Below are 24,556 nucleotides of genomic sequence, written 5' to 3' on the forward strand. Positions count from 1 at the left end.
AATTAATTTTTAATAATTACTTCCAATTGATTCCATTCAAAATTGTCAGCTTAAGAATGTAAATTTTGATGGGTCGTTAGAGAGAAACAAATGAACATTGAGCATTAAATATTTGAAGGAAATAAATTATTAACACATGATAGCAATAAATTAATTATCGTCATCAACTTATTACGCAATCGCTACTGATGACGACGATGCAATTTGATTTGTGTATGAGAGAAACCTAAAACTTTTTATTCACTTAAATACAATTTGACATTTCGAATTCTCAAACTTGAAAATCTCACACCTCAAGTAAGCTCCTCTAAACTATGAGAATGACATAAACTCAAATAAGATTACAAAGAGGAAGATGCTAAAAGGAAAAAAAGAAATTTAACATGAAACCCCCCCTTTTTATTTTTTGCTAAAATTAGTTATTATTGCCGCACAAATGAACATTTTGTATATATCCCCACGTTTGTTGCTTTACATGCCCTCATGACTTCATGAGTGAAGTCAGAAGATTTTATATAGGCTTAATAACTAATTTTCTGATTTTTAGGGAGTCATGCATGTACGTGTTTTTTGCATCATCATCTAGCTACCAGTGGTAATTCTTAGAAATATAATTGACATAAACAAACATAGTTCGGTAAAGTAACACAACACACACAACAATAAATACACGTTATCCGTGACGTTTTAAGAAATACACATTAAAAAGAATATTGGAGGAGTGGATGGAGTTGAGAGGGAGAATATCCTTTTGATTGGACTCGTCCTCATAAACCTTGAACAGACACCAAGACGCCAACAAAGAGAGAGGAAAATCACAGATACATTGGGAATTGAACTGAACTGCAATTGGAATTGTTTACCGTGAAATGTAGTTTGACCTATCTGAACAAACTACAAAATGAATAGCAGATGGTTGAAAAATAGACAAAATGTGAATTTCGTTTGAAATTATTGATGAGACTTTATAAATGTTCCCATTGGCTGCCACTTTTCTATAAAAAAAACAAAAATTACAACCTTGTGTAGGGAAACTAAGCATGACATAATACTATATACAGTAACTTAGACAATGATTTAGTCTGAACAACGACATTGCTAAACATAAATGTAAAACTGAAGGGCCATAAACGAAGGAAAAAGTTAAATAGGCTATGGACTATATATAAAAGGTAATAAAGAAGGGGAGAACTTTTTAGTTACGTTACATTTAAGATTGGTAAACTGAAATGATGTCAAAAGTAATGCATCCAAAGAGATGTCTTATTACATTGTGAGTCAACACTTAAGAGATATATAAAGACCCACAAAAGAATGGTAGTAGACACCTAAGTGAAGATTAATCTTATATTAAACAAATAATTCAGAGCACACTGAAATCATTCCCAACAAAAAGAATATTATTATTTGGGGGAAACAAAAGAGCAACATGTAACAGAATTAATGATACCAACTATAAAATGAATAACATAAGCAACAACTGTATGACAATCCATTCTGGTTCACACAGAATCAATCCTAGTAATAAATTAGTAGTACTTATTTATTAAGAATGCACTAAACTCTCGAGATAATCACCAAGGACGAAAATTGAATGGAACACACCTGAAAAATGGGAGTCACAGAACTCACACCCTTGGATTAATTGTTGATAACCTGATAGTGCTATTGCAATATGAAAGTACAATAAAATCACTCTAAATACAAATTTGATCTAAACAAAATAATCTCGAGATAATCACCAAGGACGAAAATTGAATGGAACACAACTAAAAAATGGGAGTCGCAGAACACACACCCCTGGATTAATTGTTGATAGTCTGATAGTGTTATTGCAATATGAAAGTACAATAAAATCACTCTAAATACAAATCTGATCTAAACAAAATAATAAATGATAATGGGAAAAAAAAGAATGGAAATGTGAAATAAAAACCCACTTATCCTCGACGGTCGTCTTGCAGATGGAAGAGTTGCTGACATTATATGCGCGCTGGATCTGTTACTCCCTGGAAGCAACATTAGTGTAGATTGAGTAAAGAGATGAGCGTAGAAGATATTTAAAAGTTCTTTTGAGTGACATGGCATGGAACTTTTTCTTCTTAACTTAGTTAAAGCTTTAAAGAAATGTAAAGAAAATGCATAAACTCCTATTGTGCTGAAGGAAACGAACTACATTGAACAGTTGGAGCAAACGACGTAGAAGAACAACTAAAAGCAGCAATCTTAACATGTCAAAACACAAACAACAAAAATTATATACTAAAATAAATAAATCGATGAAGATGGCAATAAATGTCACCTAAATTCGAGTTTCTGTTTCTAGCTATTTGCAGTGAGTCTGTTAGTCACAGGCGTGTGTTCGCGGGAACAGGTTGTTTATGGGACTCTAATTTGAAAAAAAAGTGTTAAAAAGAAGAATAAGTTAGAATGGAAGCAAAAAAATAAAGTTTTAAATATAATGAGATAACTTTTGGCAACGGATTAAATTAAAACCGAACCTTCATTAACGCTAGAAGATAAGTGCTGTTGATTGAGCTGCCTTTGATAGAGATTTCTACGATTAATATAACAAAACGAATGAAAAAGAAACAGTAAATTAGAATCTGTGGGTGAGAGAGGTTCGAATGATGAGGAGAGTTGAGATGATAATGAAAAAGCGTTGGAGATAATTTGTGTGCTATTTTTTTTTCCCATTGTGATTTAAGAAGCGATGGAAATGGTACGTCTGTTTGGTTTTTCCAATTGTAATTTAAGTGATGGAAAAGGTGAAGTGTATTTACGATTTTACCCTTTGTGTGAAAAGCAAAAAGAAAGTGGTTATCTAACTTTCTGGTACCCTTTTGATTAAAACTTTGGCCTAAAACTGGAAATATGGGAACTAAATGAAAAAAACAAGTTTTCGTGATTATATAAAAATAAATATTGAACATTAATTGTATTAAAAAATGTGATACTTAGAAAAAGTTTTAGCATTATATAAAAGATAAATATTGAACATTAATTGTATTAAAAGTTTTAGTGATTATATAAAAATAAATATTGAACATTAATTGTATTAAAAAATGTGATACTTAGAAAAAGTTTTCGCATTATATAAAAGATAAATATTGAACATTAACTGTATTAAAAAATGTGATACTTAGGAAATATTGTTGTTCATAACAACAATAACTAATACTGTCTCTCTCCTCTCGAACAAGCAGTTATGCAATGGATTAGTCCACGTGGCCACTAATAGCACGTGATTTTGTTATTTGTTCTAACAACATTTCTCGCGCTCCTCTTTCTTCTTCACCACCATTATAAAATGCTGTCCACTCCAGAGAAAAATAATTCTTCAAGAAATTTTCTTTCACTTCACAGAGCTCCGAGTTTTTTTCGATTCACATCAGTTCTAGGTATTATATACTAAGCTTTTCTTCGTTTTTGTTCATAGTAGTCTAGCTTATTAGCTTGTTGAACAATTAGTATTTGAGTTGAGAATCGTTTTCAGATAAAAAATGAGTTGAATGATAACCTAGCAAGATTGAGCTTAATTGAGTTTATAAATTTATTATTCATCTTCTTCTTTAATAATTTTGAGTTGTTGTATCTTGAAATTACTCAATAACTAGTTTAGTTGATTGAAAAAAATGCATTCATCAAAATTTATATAATTTTGTGTTTAGTTTATCATAATATTATTGTCGAATTTAGATTTAGATGCGTGTTGTAGTTCTTGCCTAATTTCCACCGCAAATGTTGTTGAATCTTGGCAGTTGAAACAAACTTTTTTTGAAAATAATGTTTAGAAATTTGTTGTGTTATTCATGTTTCAGCTGGAAATAAAAAATGTCAACCCCAAACTTAACTCCATTAAGAGGTTCTGGTTCGGAATTTTTTTGTCAGAGGGTCTAAACAATAAAGATTAACAAAATTATACATTTATTTCAATTCACAAAACTAGAGTGCGTTGACTACTAAGAATTTAATATGGACTGATGAAGTTAACTACTTAAGCACTTAAACCATTAATTGATACTACTATGTCTATATATATCTAAATAATTTAGTCCACAAGTCTACAACAATTTAACAAATTGTTAACTTTCTATAATGTTATAAGTCTATATAATAATGTTATATAGACTTATAAAATATTAACATTGAAAATAAAAAATTACCTTGTTTTGTTTTGTTTTTTTTAAGTGGAAATTTTATTGATAGTGATAATAACTTTTACAAATAATTGGGACAAGCGTGCAACAAGCTGTATACTTAAGTCATTAATTGATACTACTATGTCTATATATATCTAAATAATTTAGTCCACAAGTCTACAACAATTTAACAAATTGTTAACTTTCTATAATGTTATAAGTCTATATAATAATGTTATATAGACTTATAAATATTAACATTGAAAATAAAAAATTACCTTGTTTTGTTTTGTTTTTTTTAAGTGGAAATTTTATTGATAGTGATAATAACTTTTACAAATAATTGGGACAAGCGTGCAACAAGCTGTATACTTAAGCCATTAATTGATACTACTATGTCTATATATATCTAAATAATTTAGTCCACAAGTCTACAACAATTTAACAAATTGTTAACTTTCTATAATGTTATAAGTCTATATAATAATGTTATATAAACTTATAAAATATTAACAGTGAAAATAAAAAATTACCTTGTTTTGTTTTGTTTTTTTTTAAGTGGAAATTTTATTGATAGTGATAATAACTTTTACAAATAATTGGGATAAGCGTGCAACAAGCTGCGTACTTAAGCCATTGATTGATACTACTATGTCTATATATATCTAAATAATTTAGTCCACAAGTCTACAACAATTTAACAAATTGTTAATTTTCTATAATGTTATAAGTCTATATAATAATGTTATATAGACTTATAAAATATTAACATTGAAAATAAAAAATTACCTTGTTTTGTTTTGTTTTTTTTTAAGTGGAAATTTTATTAATAGTGATAATAATTTTTACAAATAATTGGGACAAGCGTGCAACAAGCTGCGTTGCGCCGCAAGTCCTTTATGAATTTGTGTGTGTGTGTGTGTGTTTTTTTTTTGGTTGAGGTCTGACCGTTTGTTTAAGAATTGAGAGTGAAACATATATGTGGCCAAACATATATTGGATTATGGACTAAACCTTGGTGTAGCAATCCTCTACACCTAAGTATCCAAAAGTTCTAAAAGGAGGATGGCATGCTAGAATTGTTGGGATGGCGATTGGAACTCTTTCGATGCTGGCGATACTAATAGGATCAACTCTAGTGCAGAGTATTGTCGAAGGTTTTGGATTCATTACGACTGCTATGACAACAATATCTGTCTTGTACGCTTCTGAAGGAAAGTGGAAGCATATGTGGATATTGTTTCTATAATTTCTTATCTTTTCCACAGTTTTGATGCTAACAACATATGGAGTCATCCGCTAGAAGAAGAGTGCCCAAAATATTTCACTCCTAGCATAACATCAGTAAGCTAAAAAAGGATATAGAGGCTCTGACAGTTGTGTTATTTGTGTATTTGACCAGATAATACATAATATTAGAAACCCTTTTACTCTAGGTCAGTTGCAACAACCACTTTGCTTCCCTCTTTACTAGTTACAGATGTTGAGTATAAGACATGTTGAGTCAGAATGAAACTGTAGTATGAATTTCTTAAGAATTTGACTCTGTTTGTTATATGATGATTAGGTAGATTTACTTCAAGTTTTGTAAACGACTTCATCGGATAAGCACCTAAAAATCAAGTGTTGATACATGGCAGTGGTTACTATTTTGTTATTTATACCTTACATTAGAATAGTTTCTGTTTTTAGTACTTTTCATTCCTCGCCATCTAGACCCTCTGAGCTTGCGCCATTAGCTTTGGTTGTTGGTGATATTTGTTAAGAAGTAATTAAGATGGCAAGCATCAACCAGCTTCCCACCCTCTGCTTCCTTCCTGTAAGCTTAATTTTTCTGAACCATTGCAAGAGAGGCAGGTTCTAGATAATGGTGGTCTGTTTCTTGAGGCAGGTTCTATGACCTTCTTTTCTCCCATGAACTCTGTGTAGTTGGTAACGCTAGCATCAGCAACCTTCTATGGTACGGTATGTGTATTAATACCCTCACTTGCATTGGTCGCGCGTCTCAAGTCCCAAAGATATCTAGTATAACAAATTAAGATATAACTTTATACAGGCCTTCTCTTCAACGGATTATCCGTTAACAGACATGGTGTCTTGGACAACTTGTTTAGTGTCTTGAACAACTTTTTCATTTACACTTATTGTATGGTTGTGGGCAAGACACTAAATAAGATGCGTCAAGACACTATATAATATGTCCGTAAACGGATAATCCGTTTAAGAGAATTCTTGTAACTTTATAAACAGGATACAAGATAGACTATGCAGGTATGTGTAGTACTATGATTACTATCCTCACTTGCTTTGGTCGCACGTCTCAAGTCCCAGAGAAATTTAGTACGTATAACAAATGAAGGTATAACTTTAGGGACAGGATACAAGAGAGACTAACAGGGAAAAAACAATAAAATGGTAGTCTAGAACATATTCGAGTGATACAGTCAGAGATTGAGCTCCCCACTATATCTTGTCACTGACCTCTTCTTCAGATTTCTTATCCTTCTTTTTTTCATCTCCCTTATAGCTCTCTTAAGCTGTGGTTTCTCCAATGTAGACTGCGGACTGATCCTCAAACACGTTCTTTTTCTCCTAAGATGTCCTCTTCTATCTCCTTGTTAGCTCCATCCACCGTAAGACCCTCAAATACCTGCATTCCACCAGATAAAGTTTCAAACTGATAGTAATAAAAGATAACAGAGAGGTATGATGCAAATTAACAGTAGATCTGGTGTAGACTATACATATATTTAAATTTCTTTTCTTCAAAGTTCAAATGACGTTTTCTTTATGCTCTTTCAACACCTGTTCATCTATCTGGGAGTTCTCTTTAAGTAGTGCTTCTTCTCCAGCAGTGTCCGTTGAGTGCTCCTGGAGTGTTGCTTCTTCTTTAATTACCTATTTTACTTTTTGGTGCACTTTACAAATAATTATAGGAACATAGCTTGTCAAGCAAGATTAAGATAACAAAAGAAACGAAAGAAATTCAATTATGGAAAACACTACACGGAAAGAAACTAAATTATAGACTAAAAGATGAATTATTCAGTTTCACCTCTCCAGCAGGTTTACATTGCTCCCCTTCTACCTTCCTCCAAACTTGCTCAAATATTTTCCTCTTCGGTACATGTAACAGACTCTTCTTTGTTTACCTTTTCAATGTCTTCACTAGATCAGATATCCTAGCTAGATTTATCGCCATCCCTATAGGGAAGTGAAGCTGGAATCTTCAGTATAAAATGAAAGAACAGATCGAAAAACAGAACAAATGTAGGAGATACTTTTACAAGTGCACTGGGGTCAACGAGAAACACTGGGATCATGTAATCTGTCAAACTGGATACGGCGTATCAAAAGAGACTCAGCTTTCATGCTTTTCTTGGGTCTTACCTCTTCATTTTCAATTTTGATATTGCGTGCAACACCACTTGTATGTATCCGATCTTCATCCCAGTTCTTGTTCCAACTCAATATTCTTTTGCTCCTTTTTATTTTCATACATATTCTTTGATCTTCATATAGTAAAAAAAAAATTATTTGGTGATTTATAGACAACCATATTCAAGAGGGTTTGGCTATTAGAGATTCTGCAGCAATTAAGTTTTAAACTTAAAGATATATAATATCATGTTCCTATTCTAGAAAATTTGAGGTTTTTTCCGCTTGAAATGGAACTATGAATATTGATGATTTCAGAACGAAGATAATTCTCAGAAATAGTAGTTCAAGGCCTAACTAAAATAATTGATAAGCATATGGAGTGTGAATGACTCAAACGGCAACATAATTAGGACCAACAAATTCTTTCATGAGTGTTTGGGTGAGAACTCACACAAACACACTAATGATCTTGTTGGAGAGGTTGATAGAGAGTGAAAGAGACTGTACCACCAATGGCTGCCTACGTATCCAAATTGTTCTCTGGAATCAAGTCTAAAAAATGCACGTAGTTTTTTGTTTGAAATGATTGTTGGGTATTTATAGGAATCTCATTGCTAAAAATACCCCTTTCTTATTTGACGAGATATTTCCCTCTTTGTATAAAATCTTTCTAAAAGCTTCATATGGACAAAATCCCTTGACATATCTCCAGACCTACTATATATAACTTGGGTGTCATATTAGTGGGCAGTGTCATTGCTCCAATAGAGGGTGTTTGGGTGAGAACTCACACAAACACACTAATGATCTTGTTGGAGAGGTTGATAGAGAGTGAAAGAGACTGTACCACCAATGGCTGCCTACGTATCCAAATTGTTCTCTCGGAATCAAGTCAAAAAATGCACGTAGTTCTTTTGTTTGAAATGATTGTTGGGTATTTATAGGAATCTCATTGCTAAAAATACCCCCTTTCTTATTTGACGAGATATTTCCCTCTTTGTATAAAATCTTTCCAAAAGCTTCATATGGACAAAATCCCTTGACATATCTCCAGACCTGCTATATATAACTTGGGTGTCATATTAGCATAAAACTAGGTTTAAAACCCTAATTCCAGTCTTTATTAGCTTAAAAACCATTGACTTTATTAATTACACCTAAAGCCCACCCGATTTTTTGAAATGTGAAATAAAGGTTTCAACTTCGGTAAATTTCGAGTTTAAGTCTTTTCTTTGTGTTTCATTTATTCAAAATGCCCATTTTACCCTTTTCAAGTTTTTCCTCACAAACACCTCTCTTCTCAAAATATATCTTCATCACCACACTCCAACATACACTAGCTGTCGACCTTCGCATCTCCCACAATCAAAGTAATCACTTTGCCTCTCCATCTTCTTTTCTCCCCACTCTTTTTTTTTTTCCTCTAATCGTTCTAAAAAAATGAGTGTTTTTATTATTTATGATTTTGGGTTTCAAAATAACCTTTGAAATTTGGCATTGATTGACTTTTTGGATTTCATTCATTACAAATGAAGCATTTCCCCTTTATGTAGATTAGTTTTATTGCATACTCCTGTGATTTCAAGCGGTTGCTATATATATTGATTGTTTAATTTAATATCTGATTTTCTTTACTTTGAATTATTGATATTGTTACTACATACTTTGTAAAGTTATACGTTGAATACATTGTGTAATATTCTAATTGTGTTTTCAAGGTCATTTAACTCATATTGTTTTTGGCACTTGAAGAACAATGTTGGTTATGTTATACGAAAAAGATAACAAATTGAGAAAATATGTTGTGAAGCTATTTTTTCGATTGTGCTTATATAGCTTCTCATCATGAATTTTTGCCTTGTCTTTGAAAAGTTGAAGAAACATGGTGGTTTTCATTGCAAAGGTTTTGACAGATATTAGATTGGAAAATTGGGCAAATGCATACTTTCACGGTGCTAGATATGGTAAGATACATGTGCTCGACACTAACTGATCGAATGTTTCAATGAATGATATGGATCACTAAAGAGCGCTTCCTGCCTATTATTCCTATGCTTTTTGGAATCATGGAAAAGATGATAGAAATGACTTGGAACAGATTGGAGGAGTCTATGAAATGGAATTCCTTTTTATGTCCAAAAATGGAGATAGTACTGGTTAGTAAGGTTGAAGCTATAAAGACTTTGAGGGTGGTTAGATCAAATGAAAATCAGTTTCTAGTTCATAGCGACGTCATTCATTCAGTTGATTTAGTGAATAGATCATGTACTTGTAACTATTAGCGTGTTGATAATTTCCCTTGCATACATGTTATCGCTTGTATTGGTAGTAAGGGTGATTCCTTTTATAGCTACATTGATGAAGGATATCAATTGATGATCGATTCAGCAATGTTACTCACATTCTATCAAGCCAGTTTCGAATGGTTCTATGCCAAGACATATGCTTGATTTTCCTACGGTTTATCCGTGTAGTCCGAAGATTGGTCTTGGTAGACTCAAGAAGAAAAAAATTGAAAGCACCGGTGTGATTCGTTAGTCTGTGATTAGTTTTGATATTCTCGGCAAACCATATTTTTTTTGTTATCTTAATTGAGATTTTTAAGTATGGTCTTCTGACATTTATTAATGAGAAATTGATACTCATTGTATTCTTTTTATTGAATGTTAGATACTCATTTGAGATTATTCGTTAGTCGTTTTTTTTTTCATTTGTTATAATGGAATTTATATCCTGTGAAATTATTTGTGTTGCAATTGTAATTAAGAGTGCAACATTCATGTTGCAGTCATAATTGATAGTGCAACATTCTAATTGATATTGCAACATTCATGTTGCAGTCGTAATTGAGAGTGCAACATTCATGTTGTAGTCGTAATTGATAGTGCAACATTTTAATTGAGAATGCAACATTCATGTTGCGCGTGAATGATTGAGTGAAACATTGGCGGTGCAACATTCATGTTGCAGTAAATGAATTGAGAGTGTAACATTCTAATTGAGAGTGTAACATTCATGTTAGGTTGTAATTGAAGGTGCAACATCCATATTGCAGTGGGATGTTGTACAAGAACCATGCGTGAGACTTACTTTTGATGTAATGCATGAGACTTAATGCTAGAACTATGCGTGAGACTTAATGCTATATACACATATAAACGAATCTTGGTGGATTTGAACCACCATCCTCTTGGGATTCTTCTCCCAAGCGCTCTACCTTTTTGAGCTAAAGATCCATTCTTTTTATGTTAACTTCATCACGATAATACTTATAGTACATTTGAATCAAAAGTAATAAGTGCACTTTCTATTGTGTATAACCATTAAGTTCTTTAACATTCATATATGAGTACATGTAATCTCAATTATTTGATGTCAATGTAATAGTGCAACATCCATGTTGCAGTAGAGGTGACAGTGCAACATCCATGTTGCAGTGGTAATTGACAGTGTAACATTCATGTTGCAGTGGTAATTGACAGTGTAACATTCATGTTGCAGTGGTTGTTGTAGTGGTAATTGACAGTGCAATATTCATGTTGCAGTATTAGTTGACAATGGTTGTTGCAGTAGTAATTGACTATGCAACATCCATGTTGTAATGATAATTGACATTGCAACATCCATGTTGTAATATGAGTTGACTGTGGTTGTTGGAATGGTAATTAATTGTGCTACATCCATGTTGCAATGGTAATTGACGTATAGTGTAACACCCATGTTGCAGTAGGAGTTGACAATTGAAAACAACATGTAAAATCAAATAACAAGCATCAACATTTAAGCTTCATGTTCATTTAAGCAAAAAGCAAGTTCATTAAACCAAAACACAAAATACAACTAAAATTAAAATATATATATATATATATATATATATATATATATATATATATATATATATATATATGGACATTTTAAATTTAGTTTCTCACTTTTGTAATAGTTGGTTGTTTTTGTTTCGAAAGTAGATCTCGGTTTTAATGTACAAAATCGATTGGAATCGCCATTAATTTCAAATTTCAAATTTTCATGTTACACTTTTCATACTTTCGGTTTAATTTGGAGGAACTAGGGTTTGTTTTTTTGTTTTCAAACTATTTAGATTTCTGTTTGGGGAAGATGGGGTAAAGGACAAATTTGTAATATTACCAAAAAATTGACTGGGTGGGCTTTTAACATAATTATAAAAGTCTATGTCTTTTATCCGAAATTAAATTAGAATGGTGGGCTTCGGGCCCAATCTCTGTCATATTAGTGGGCAGTGTCATTGCTCCAATAGAGGGCATGCCCGAATGCCACATTAGTAGACAAGCGGGACTGCCACAGTAGCGGGTAAGCAAGCCCGTCTCATTAGTGGGCGGCTCTTATAGTGGTACCCTATGATGGTCGTTCGTAGGGGTATAAGTACAGTGGTACATACAATGAGGTCGTAGGTGCTCTCGTCCTTGAGAGCTTCAGCAGCAGCTATTTCCTCATCATCATTAGTCCTAGGGATTTGATGTTCTACCTGCGCCCCAAGAACACATACAAAGCAAGTGTTTCTGATTCCACGAGCACAATAGACATCCAAGAGTAAGCAGTCAACAAGGCAAAAGCTTCAATGAGAGAGAGCAAAGCAATTGCTAGCGAGTATAAGCATTAAGCCATTTACGTTCTTAAAATTCAATTTAGCTTTCCCTTCAACCTGCCCAGCCCGAAGCAGATGCCTTGTTGTCCATGTAGTAGGAAAAAGCAAACCTACCAAGCTAAAACATTCGAAACAACGGTGAAGAGTGATAATATCCAGACACCATGATTCATCACAGGTTAAGCTCATGGCATAGTAAACCTTTACAATATTGCTGGCAGAAGAAAAGATAACTAAATTCAATGGTAATTTCATTTTGCACACCGCAGTTTATTTCGTACAATATCAAAGTCGATATTTCGGCAATGGCTGAGTAGTGGACCTGGAGAAGCAACAAGACTTCTTTGCAGGTAATTCACTTTTCTAAAATGCATGGATTATGGATATGAAATTGTACTTTCTTTGCGTATAGGGAGACTGGTGTGAATCTGTTGATATACACGTCCTATACAGGAACCGTCAACCACGCCTTATTTGATTGTCACAGCATATTAAATCCCTCATTTCAACTGTCATGTTTCTGTGCTTGTTTTCTTACTACTCAATTTGTACTAACATTATATATTCATACTGAATTTCAGGTCTTAATGATGGGAGTATGCCTTCCAATGTACGCAATTCATTCAGTTGAAAAACCATGGAACACTTGGGATACTATTGCTACAATCATTTGTAGTTGTGGAATAGCTCTAGCTTACTTCGCAGACACACAGCTCCATGAATTCGTTAGTAGGAACATTATACTGAAAGAACAAGGAAAGCCAACAGAGATCGTTCTCAAGAAGGGTTTGTGGCAATACTCTCGACATCCAAATTATTTTGGGGAGCAATTGTGGTGGTGGGGATTGGCAGTTTTTGGTTGGAACGTAGGTTATGGTTGGACCTTCATTGGATCTCTTGTGAATAGTTTGTGCTTAGCCTATGTCACTGGTCTTGTAGAGCAAAGGATGTTGCAACATGATCTCAGAGCCAATGAATACATTGCGTACCAGAAAACAATATCAGTGTGGATTCCATGGTTCAAGTTGTCATTTAAAGGAGAAAAAGTGAAGAACACCTGATGCAAATTTGTCCCTTCTTGTGTTGCGCTCCTAACGAGCAACCTTTTCTTGCTCTTTGTTCATTTTCTCCGTCTCTGTGTGGGATGCAGAATGTAGGAAATGTGTTCTGTACTTCTGTTCTAGTTTGAGTGTTTGACGGAAGTACGTTATCCTATTTATTTATGTTGATAAAACATTTTAATCCGTAAATTCAGATCTACGGAGAGCATGTTGAATAATGGTAGCTACCTTCATTTGATCATTTACTTAAATTGATAATCTCAAGTTCAATGGATTAGAATTTTGGTCATTCCAATGCTCCCCAGAACTTGAAAAATGCAATTAGAACCTTTCAGTGATGCACACAATTTTAGAGACCCTCACGCTACGATGAATTCAAACTTATACTTATTACTAAACCCACTATTTAAAGCAGCATGCACCCACCTACTCAATAAACCCACCAAAGACTTCACCTCTCGATCTCATCCTCTGGTACATGGAATCCTAAAATAAAATTGGGAGTGTTAATTACATTGCATTTTAAATCAAAAGTTTATTGATTCATTTAAATTAATTAATTTTTAATAATTACTTCCAATTGATTCCATTCAAAATTGTCAGCTTAAGAATGTAAATTTTGATGGGTCGTTAGAGAGAAACAAATGAACATTGAGCATTAAATATTTGAAGGAAATAAATTATTAACACATGATAGCAATAAATTAATTATCGTCATCAACTTATTACGCAATCGCTACTGATGACGACGATGCAATTTGATTTGTGTATGAGAGAAACCTAAAACTTTTTATTCACTTAAATACAATTTGACATTTCGAATTCTCAAACTTGAAAATCTGACACCTCAAGTAAGCTCCTCTAAACTATGAGAATGACATAAACTCAAATAAGATTACAAAGAGGAAGATGCTAAAAGGAAAAAAAAGAAATTTAGCATGAAACCCTCCCTTTTTATTTTTCGCTAAAATTAGTTATTATTGCCGCACAAATGAACACTTAGTATATATCCCCACGTTTGTTGCTTTACATGCCCTCGTGAGTGAAGTCAGAAGATTTTATATAGGCTTAATAACTAATTTTCTGATTTTTTGGGAGTCATGCATGTACGTGTTTTTTGCATCATCATCTAGCTACCAGTGGTAATTCTTAGAAATATAATTGACATAAACAAACATGGTTCGGTAAAGTAACACAACACACACAACAATAAATACACGTTATCCGTGACGTTTTAAGAAATACACATTAAAAAGAATATTGGAGGAGTGGATGGAGTTGAGAGGGAGAATATCCTTTTGATTGGACTCGTCCTCATAAACCTTGAACAGACACCAAGACGCCAACAAAGAGAGAGGAAAATCACATGTACATTGGGAATTGAACTGAACTGCAATTGGAATTGTTTACCGTGAAATGTAGTTTGAACTATCTGAACAAACTACAAAATGAATGGTAGATGGTTGAAAAATAGACAAAATGTGAATTTCGTTTGAAATTATTGATGAGACTTTATAAATGTTCCCATTGGCTGCCACTTTTCTATAAAAAAAAATTACAACCTTGTGTAGGGAAACTAAGCATGACATAATACTATATACAATAACTTAGACAATGATTTAGTCTGAACAACGGCATTGCTAAACATAAATGTAAAACTGAAGGGCCATAAACGAAGGAAAAAGTTAAATAGGCTATGGACTATATATAAAAGGTAATAAAGAAGGGGAGAACTTTTTAGTTACGTTACATTTAAGATTGGTAAACTGAAATGATGTCAAAAGTAATGCATCCAAAGAGATGTCTTATTACATTGTGAGTCAACACTTAAGAGATATATAAAGAGCCACAAAAGAATGGTAGTAGACACCTAAGTGAAGATTAATCTTATATTAAACAAATAATCCAGAGCACACTGAAATCATTCCCAACAAAAAGAATTTATTATTTGGGGGAAACAAAAGAACAACATGTAACAGAATTAATGATATCAACTATAAAATGAATAACATAAGCAACAACTATATGGCAATCCATTATGGTTCACACAGAATCAGTCCTAGTAATAAATTAGTAGTACTTATTTATTAAGAATGCACTAAACTCTCGAGATAATCACCAAGGACGAAAATTAAATGGAACACACCTGAAAAATGGGAGTCACAGAACTCACACCCTTGGATTAATTGTTGATAGCCTGATAGTGCTATTGCAATATGAAAGTACAATAAAATCACTCTAAATACAAATTTGATCTAAACAAAATAATCTCGAGATAATCACCAAGGACGAAAATTGAATGGAACACAACTAAAAATGGGAGTCGCGGAGAACACACCCCGATTAATTGTTGATAGTCGATGGTGTTATTGCAATATGAAAGTACAATAAAATCACTCTAAATACAAATCTGATCTAAACAAAATAATAAATGATAATGGGAAAAAAATGAATGGAAATGTGAAATAAAAACCCACTTATCCTCGTGATTCGTCTTTTGCAGATGGAAGAGTTTGACATTATATGCATTTGGATTGCATTACTCCCCAGGAAGCAACATTAGTGTAGATTGAGTAAAGAGATGGCGTAGAAGATATTTAAAAGTTCTTTTGAGTGACATAGCATGGAACTTTTTCTTCTTAACTTAGTTAAAGCTTTAAAGAAATGTAAAGAAAATGCATAAACTCCTATTGTGCTGAAGGAAACGAACTAAATTGAACAGTTGGAGCAAACGACGTAGAAGAACAACTAAAAGCAGCAATCTTAACATATCAAAACACAAACAACAAAAATTATATAATAAAATAAATAAATCGATGAAGATGGCAATAAATGTCACCTAAATTCGAGTTTTTGTTTCTAGCTATTTGCAGTGAGTCTGTTAGTCGCAGGTGTGTGTTCGTGGGAACAGGTTGTTTATGGGACTCTAATTTGAAAAAAAAGTGTTAAAAAGAAATTGAAAAGCAATCAGGGCATTCAGACAGTGCCTGTGCCTCTATCCCTATATATATATATATATATATATATATATATAAAAGAAATCAAGAGAATACAGGCAAGTACATGAAATATGGTCTTTACCTCGGTGAATTGGTGGAGACAGCTATCCACAAGATGAAGATCCTTGCCTTTGGATACTGCTTCATGCCACACAAAGACCCATGAGAACCCATTAGCTCTCCACTCGAAGCTTGGGCAATTTTCTTCAATCAAACAGCCACACTAACATTCATATTTTGTCTTAATGGTTGGACTTTTCTGGACAATGGCATATTGAGATCAAAATCCTTGTTCAACACAGTTAGCGTAATTTGTTTGGCTTCATTCGGCATACCAGCCTTTAAAAGACAAGACCTTAAAGAATTCACAGTGATATCATCTGGGGCACACCCACTCAAGTGAATCCCACCACTCAAATACATCTTCTTGTTCATACATTAAGTTGTTGCGTTCTCTGCGTCCAGTTTGACTGTTCAACAAATCACATTGCGGACACACACATAGACACCATTGATTGATAGGAACAAATAATTGAGAGTATAGAAGTCGATTCCGAGTTCTACCATCACCAAAAGAAGTTCCAATACTATCGGTGGCGATTCCATAATCGAAAACTCTAGAAATCAGTTCAACTGAAAAAACAAAACAACCAAATTCAAAATTCCAATCAATTGAAACCAAAACAAGACTAGAATTTCTGAATCTCCACGAAAAAATCAACACAAATTTGAATTTATCTGTGGATAAATTGAACAACAAATTATTTGAAAATCTTTAAAAACGGCAACAAATCAAAGAAAATCCTAAAAAGAAATAAAGTTTCTGATGAAAAGCTTGAAACTACATACCTTGATCGAAAGGGTTTTCAGTGTAGAAGCAGATTATCGAAATACTTCATGAAAGAGATGTTCAGGACGTGGATAATCTCCCCACTCCAGTGTATCCCACCACTTTCTGCTTCCATAAATTTCTTTGAGAGAAGGTGGGGCTGACTGATGTTCTCGGTTGAACAGAGGGAGCCTTTTCAATTCAGGACCATAGTATACTTTAACTGTTTGAAGATAGTCACAAACCATCATGCCCTTCCAAATGCTCTTCAGTTTCGGTAGATTCCAGAAATCCAATATCTTCAACCTTGGGAGTGCGACAGTATAATCAATTTCACATGCTTCTTCTTCTTCTACAATTAGTTCTTCCAATTCCGCACAAAAGTACACCCTGATATATTCCAGGTATTGAAAGTGTTGTAATAACCTAGTTGAAAACAGGCGGTCCAGTTTGACAGTCTCAATTCTAACAGACTGCCAAGAGTTGCTGTACATGAATAGCTGGCTCCAAGTGCTCTTCAGTTTTGGTAAACTTTTTAATTCCAGATTATGTAACCTCGGGAGTACTGGAATGGCACCACTCTCATCTCCATCCGCTACCACTAGCTCCTCCAATTGCTTACAATACCCCACAATGATTTCTTCAAGATTAAGAAGCTGTTGAAGCAACCAAGACGACAAGAAAACTTTGATATTATCACAAGCAAAGATCTCTAACCTCTTCAAACAAGGAAAAGCTCCGTGTGCTGGGACCTTCTCATATATCTTGCTTAGATTCTGACAGTATTTGATTTTCATAATCTCAATCCGTTGTAGGAAGATGCCCTCTTCGTCTTCTGGTACTATGAATTCCATTGAATTGCATAAAATGATAATTTCTCTTAGGTCTGTTGAATCAATTAAGGGCAACTCTGATAATCTTGTGAAACGTAGAACTTGAAGAAATTGAATGCTTTTCGGAAGTCGGAGGGCATTGCAAGGAATACCTTTTGAGTTGGACAAACATAGACTTCTCTCGTGCTGACCTACGAAATATATGTCGCTTTCCATTTTAATAACATACTTTTTTAACTTTTCAAAGTTTGTAAATTCACCATAGCAAATAAAGTCCGACAGCTCGTGAAATTGAATGGCAAGATTCTCCAAGTGTGTCAAGCTTGAGAGTTCCCGCACGAAATCTCTCCCTTTTTCTCGCGCATACACATTTTCCGGTGGTATTCCCAGCAATTGTAACTCTTGAAGTAAAGAAAACTTGGATATCAATCCTCCTGAAGGGATCATTTCTTTCAATTTAGAATTGCCGCTGAGATCAAGGCTTCTGAGGTTGACCAACATTTCCATCCCATGAGGCAGTTCTTCTATGTCCGAATATGTGAGCTTCAACACTCTTAGTGACTGAAGCTTGGATAGAGAAGGCACTCTAACTAATTTCTCACAATTAATTAAGAGTAAACCACGAAGATTCACCAAATCAGAAAGTGAATCTGGTAATGACTCAATACAAGTCCCAGATAAATTGAGAACTGTCAGACTATTCATGTGCCTAAAAAAACCAGAGGCAACGTGTTTCAGTCCAGACATATAATACTCCTGAACAAAGATCAATGTCAAGAGTTTTGGGCATTTAGGAATAATTTGAATATTTTCTATTTTACTTTCCATAAACGAAACCCTCTCAAGATCTTCTGACCAATCATCTTCATGCGGTATTTCGGTTGATGAAATCCCAGTTCCGACCATGAATTTAGGTTTTGATTTTGTGATGTAAAGAGCCATATCCCTTATCAAATCATGCATTTTAACAAGGTCCCTATCAACATCTTGGAAAGAAACTTCTTCTAGCATGCAACAACCTTTTAGTTTGTTCATTATAACCCGCCACCCACGCATTTCATCTTCTTTGCTTTCGATCCCTTGACTAACCCTTCAATTACCCAATACTCAATTAACTTCGCTAGTGTCGACGATTTTATAATCTTGAGGATACAATGCACAATATAAGAAACACTACGGTGGTTTCCCTCAATTGATAAAGAATGAATTTCGCATTCTTTGAATGACTTTCTCCTCCATGGCCATGTTCAAACTTGTAGATTCTCGCAGATCGATAATGCAACTTCGCCACTCATCAACATCACCAACATCTTTGCTTCTCATAGCTAGCCCAATTGTGATGATTGCAAGCGGCAAACCACAAACTCCCCCAATAACTTCTTTTGCAATCTCTTCCACGTCGGGAACAAGCTCCTTACCGACATTTACCAAGAACAGTTCCCATGCTTCGTCCTTAGAGGCCCGGTTCAACTTTGACATCTTTACGGCACCGAAAAACCACTAAGTGATTCGAGAAAGTATCGCGAAGATGATTATTTCAGTTTATATAAACGATGATACTAAGGACACTAAAGCCCATCGATCGCCCAATTAAATCCGACGCCTTGTTCACCTCCCCATGCTACTTCTTCTTCTTCTTGACCGACGCTTATCTTTTCATTTGTAAAGAACAATCCGATGTTTATGATAAAGCCAAATTTTCATTCATGTAAGGGGATTGTTAAAAAAATATTTACCTGAAATCCATTCAGATATAAATGAATTGTCCCCTGAGATACCCCAACTTGAGATGAAATGGGTTTCTCTTGAAATAATGCGTAAAGTGAGAAAAACTTTTTTGAAAGGGTTTACCGTTCAAAACATCTGATATGTCAAAAGGTCGACGCTTTCGAAATGCCTTTGGTTTCGAAACGATTACATCATATCGAAAAGGTGTGACTTTTTGAAAAGGCACTATTTAGCTTGATTAACTTTCTCTTGAAAATGGTATATGTCGCTTTCGAAACATGTGACTTTTCAAGAGTTGCTTACTTTTTTTTTGAGTCATTTTGTTGTTTTGAGAAGCACCACTCACCTATAAATATTGGATGAATTTGGAGAAAGACACACTAGATCGCAATACGAGTTGATCTTTCTATTGCTTACGTTGCTTGAGAATCCCGAATCTTATGTTATGTTCAATGGACTTCATAGAATTGAAGTGCTGCTTTCTATAGAAGAAAATTCATTATCTTGGGAGACAATTTCCGTCAACCTTGACAGAGCGGGAGGAGGAAAATCAATGGTTCTTAATGACATATTGTATCTACAACTAAGCCTCGAATTTAACTAAAAGTCTGACATACTTACAAGACAAAAGTTTGTATAGTTTGGTAATTGGTGGTAAGAGTAAGTATAATTAAGTTGTATATTCCACAACAAAGATCTTACGTAGAGTAGATATGCACATGAGCAATGTCTTAAGAGCTTTATCTGGTTGTTGATTCTTGATCTGTCCTTTACTAGTAATTCCTCGTATTTTTTTTTCAGACAAATGGTGTTATGTTTAGCATTGGAGAGAGTGAACAAGTTGCAGATGAGAGTACCACTGGGATATTGACATGATGTGCTATGAGCTGAACTACGGAATGGCGCCATTTAAGGCCAGAGGAATCTCCCACAGAAAAAAAAATTACGCAAAAGTTCAGAACAATCTTGTGCAGGATTCCTGTTACATTTTCAAGGAATTATGAGCAAAAAGGACACTTGGTTTATGAAGTGGCACTCAGATTGTCAGTCTATCCTTGTTTTCCATCTTGATTTAGAAAGTAACCACTGATCAACGTATGCCGAGGACCCAAGCATTAAATTTCTGAGACCGGATCCGCGAAAAGTTTATGTAGAATGTATGTCCTTAAAATTTGATAGTATTCTTCACAAGTGCGCAAACATTAGATATTCTCTATATGAACTTTTGTACATGTAATCTTTTGAATAGTCTACCATATCCCCCTAGTCGTCCAGACTCTAGAGCATATCTAACCTCAAGCTACGGTGAAATTTATGACCCCCTGATACTTTATATGCCGGTATTTGTTGTGTCGGTATCTTAACATTGGCATCGACCGTACTTCCGAAAATCAATCTAGTTCCTCCCAAGTGTGGCCAGTAACGGCTCCTTTTAATGCGCAAACTCCAACTTCACTCAAGGTATGATGAGCTAGCTACCCTTTTCTTCATTTTGTTTCTTCCAAAGTCTACTTGTTCATAATAAGATAACCTCTCAAACTTCCAATGTTTATCCACAAACCATTTGTCCAATTCTTCATTGGGTTTTTTTGCTTGTAATTGTACTGAAAATAAGTCTTATATTGATCTCTTAAAAGTCCAATGTTACAAGTGTAATAGGTTCGGTCACTATGCTCACAATTGCCCTAAGAAACTGAATAAGAAACCCTTAGAGAAAAAGGAAAGCCAACGTTTCTGTAACTTGATGATTCCCAAGATGATGAAATAGTTAACTATGTTGTGTTTGGTGCTAGTCTTGGTAGAGATCTTGAGGAATCTGACAAAGATAGTTTTTGTAAGTAGTACGTTGAATCATTTTGAGTCAAGTGCTACTAATGGCCACCACTTTCTTCCCAGCAAAGTGCATCCTTGCAGACCATATAGAATTCCTTGGAGCTCCTGGTATAATACAGACATATTCCCCTTCTCCAGTGTAGACTAGGAAAATTTCACCATCTGCATCTCGTATTGCCCCACCATTACTTGTTGTAGAGTCAGTCATGGCTCCATCAGAGTTTTGATACTGAAGAGAATTAGAAATACAAATCGGTCTTGGCTGAATTTGAGCAAACCAAGAAAGACTTTGTGTTTTCTCAACAACAACTTCAAGCTTTCTCTAATGGCCACCAAGCACCCTCACCTACCAACTCCAACATCACTCAAGGGTATGATGACCTATCCATTTCAGCTTTTTCTTCATTTTGTTCATAATAAGATAAGCTCTCAACTTTCACTAATTATCCACAAAGTTCAATGCCATCTCTTTCTCTACATTTTATTTTTGACTTTCGACTTGAGAACCATTTACATGTACTTTCGTTTATATGTAGTTTCATAATTCTTCTTATTGTATTATTAATTTTGTAAGGATTCCTTTCTTGATTGGGTTTTTTCTCCTTGTTACTTTTTGTTTGTAATTGTATGTTTATTTGGATGTATCTGCTTTATATCTTTATTCTAGAAGCCCCTTACTTTTGGGTGAGTTCTGATGGTTGGGGGAGATTCGTGTAGCTTAAAGGTTAGTGAATATGTGTCAAGGAGAAGTATTTTGCCTTGTTTTATTCTTGGATTGTTCTAGCATGAGGTTTTATTTTAACAGAAACAAGAGACGGTCCATTACGTTTGTTTAGTTACTAATTTAGGTATATGTTTCTAAGCGCAATGATATGGCCACTTGTAGTTGTCAAATCTTTTCTCAACAAAATATTTCTGTAACATTGGCAATGTATATGGTTTTGTGGACCTCAATATAGGGCTTGTTTCCCCTGACTAGATTCTATTGGAAATGGTCCTTGAGGAGTTAAGAATGTACCTCGATAAGGCATTTTAAGTGATTTATGTGTGGCTTCTTATGTGTACTACACATTATCATTGAAAAAAATTCTTATATGTCTACTAGTTATCTATAACTCGTGGGTTCTGAAACTGTCATTTACAGTCTACCAGATTCTGACCTTGGTATGATCCCCAGATTATATCAAAAGAATGACACTGTCAGCAAAGGATTTTATGTGCATCACTCAAATTCAACTAGTTCACCACAAAACAGCAGCTCCAGCTTCCCAAAAAAGCTATGGAATTCTCATGGTCAGAACGTGCTCCACTGCTGCCTCAATGGTGACATCTTCATTAAGCCCATTCGTTCTTTGTGCCCCATCATCTCTGGTAGTGAAGTGCCAGCTTACCCATTCTAATGCCCCGCAAAGTGGGAGGAGTGGTTTTGCTCACGTCCAGGGACAAGCTGACGACAAGCACCTTTAGCACCGCCTTGGGATTCTGGAAGGGAAATCGTAAGTAATGAGCTTTGGCAGGAGAAAGTATTTGCACCACATGGTGATTCAATTGCTATTGCAGCCAAGGCTGCTATGGATTGGGGAGTGCTCAATGAGACTGCAGCGATCGAAAGGTACAAAAGCATCACTGGTAGAGATGTGTTGGCTTCTTAGGGTTTGCCATCCATGCGGAAGAAAAGTTTCAGTGGCTTGGGGCCTCTCAGATGGACTACTTGAGGGTTGCCCAGGAGGTGGGGTATTAGAGGTAAAGTGTCCATATAACAAGGGAAAACCTGAACTTGGCCTACCCTGGGAAACAATGCCTTTCTATTATATGCCTCAGGTACAGGGTCAGATGGAGATCTTGGATAGAGAATGGGTTGATCTATATTGTTGGACTCCAAATGGGAGCAATATATTTCGTGTCAGTAGGGAGAATATTGGGAACTGATGAATAAGATTTTGCAATTTTGGTGGAACAATGTTCTTCCTGCAAGGGAACTGATGTCTTTGGGGAGGGAAGAAGATGCAAAGGGCCACATGCCAAGCGCACACACAGGCAAACAGGGTTGATTATTGAAGAGTCTGAAGTTGGCAGCGGAGGCAAAGTTGCTTTGCAAGGAAATCGCCAGGTCATGTAGAGTTTTACAGGTATTGATTCAACAGAAGAAAGGTGTCACTTTTGTGTTACTTTGTTTCTTCTGGTTTTCAGATAGCGATGGCTGATTCTATGTATGTGTACACTAGCCTCAAGGACTCAACTGTATACTATCATTTTGAATCCATAGTATAATATCATTCCATTCTTTTGTTCTCCTAGAAGTGTTGACTCATGGTATTTTTTTGTCGTGTTTAATATTTTTAGGTCCCATTTCATGTTTGGCATTGTCAGTTACAGCATGTTAAAGTGTTGTTATTTCATCATTGTTGTTGTCAAAAGCTTTCTTGACTGATTCCTATTATAGTTAGCCAGTTTTATTAGAATTTGATTCTTATTCAGTGATATAGTTAACTTTTTTGAAGAATTTAGATTGTTGGTTTGGACTATAAAGCTGGAATTTACTTGCACTCTGTTTCTCTTAATTTGCTTACGCATTTCGGCAGACGCATTGGTTGATTTAGATTTCACAATATGCATTTTATTTCCTTGACAAGTTCCGCGAGTAACAAAATCCAAAACTATTCCACACATGAGAAGCTGTGTTGCATGGGTACGGGATGAGTGTTTGGTTTGGACACGGTACGACGATTTGACACGCGAGATCTGAGAATTAGAGTACTGTTTTGCTTGTGTCCGTGTCCGTATCCGTGTCGGCTGCGACACACGGGTACATGATACAGAGGAAATTAGGGCGTACCTATGCAACAGAGGAGAAGGCTCCCAGGTACGTATCCTCTATGAAAATAACGTTGATTTTCCTCCAAGTCTTTCACGTTATCTTCTTTTGTGTGTTCCCTTTGAGATGTGGGTCATTTCCCTTGGCATTCTCTCAGTAATGGACAATTTTAACAACTGTTCTACTTTTCATAAGCGATTTACGCCCTCACAAGTTCACAACATACCCCACACGGTTTTCTTCAAATTCCAAGCAATTGGTGGGTGGAACGTCCCCACTGTCACTTCAAATATTTCAAACTTTGATTA

General features: G+C 34.8%; 2 protein-coding genes and 2 pseudogenes across 3 annotated transcripts in view; 3 read left to right on the top strand and 1 right to left on the bottom strand.

Moving 5' to 3' along the window:
• Nucleotides 1-1,613: 1,613 nt before the first annotated feature.
• LOC147495486 (disease resistance protein At4g27190-like) lies at nucleotides 1,614-19,362 on the bottom strand. Its single transcript, XM_086564146.1, has 3 exons — nucleotides 17,060-19,362; nucleotides 16,293-16,843; nucleotides 1,614-2,009 (listed from the first exon to the last, which is right to left on the bottom strand). Exon 1 carries the CDS (start codon nucleotides 18,926-18,928, stop codon nucleotides 17,093-17,095), a length of 1,836 nt encoding a protein of 611 aa, XP_086420272.1. The 5' UTR covers nucleotides 18,929-19,362; the 3' UTR covers nucleotides 1,614-2,009; nucleotides 16,293-16,843; nucleotides 17,060-17,092.
• On the top strand, nucleotides 12,741-13,211 carry LOC147495487 (uncharacterized). The gene has a single exon (XM_086568384.1). It carries the CDS (start codon nucleotides 12,741-12,743, stop codon nucleotides 13,209-13,211), a length of 471 nt encoding a protein of 156 aa, XP_086424510.1.
• A 1,675-nt stretch (nucleotides 19,363-21,037) lies between the features above and the next one.
• LOC147495488 (uncharacterized) overlaps nucleotides 21,038-24,556 on the top strand; it is a 28,072-nt pseudogene continuing 24,553 nt past the window's right edge. Inside the window, exon 1 of the transcript XR_015197523.1 lies at nucleotides 21,038-21,061. The product of XR_015197523.1 is annotated as an uncharacterized LOC147495488 (transcript). The remainder of the gene's footprint in view (nucleotides 21,062-24,556) is intronic.
• On the top strand, nucleotides 22,346-23,569 carry LOC147495489 (uncharacterized; annotated as a pseudogene).

This window comes from Coptis chinensis, chromosome 6 (assembly GCF_015680905.1).
Source record: "Coptis chinensis isolate HL-2020 chromosome 6, ASM1568090v1, whole genome shotgun sequence".
Taxonomy (NCBI): domain Eukaryota; kingdom Viridiplantae; phylum Streptophyta; class Magnoliopsida; order Ranunculales; family Ranunculaceae; genus Coptis; species Coptis chinensis.

Coding starts and splice junctions, on each gene's coding strand:
- LOC147495487 (XM_086568384.1), top strand. CDS start 12,741: ATGGGAGTATGCCTTCCAATGTACGCAATTCATTCAGTTGAAAAACCA.
- LOC147495486 (XM_086564146.1), bottom strand. CDS start 18,928: ATGCGTGGGTGGCGGGTTATAATGAACAAACTAAAAGGTTGTTGCATG.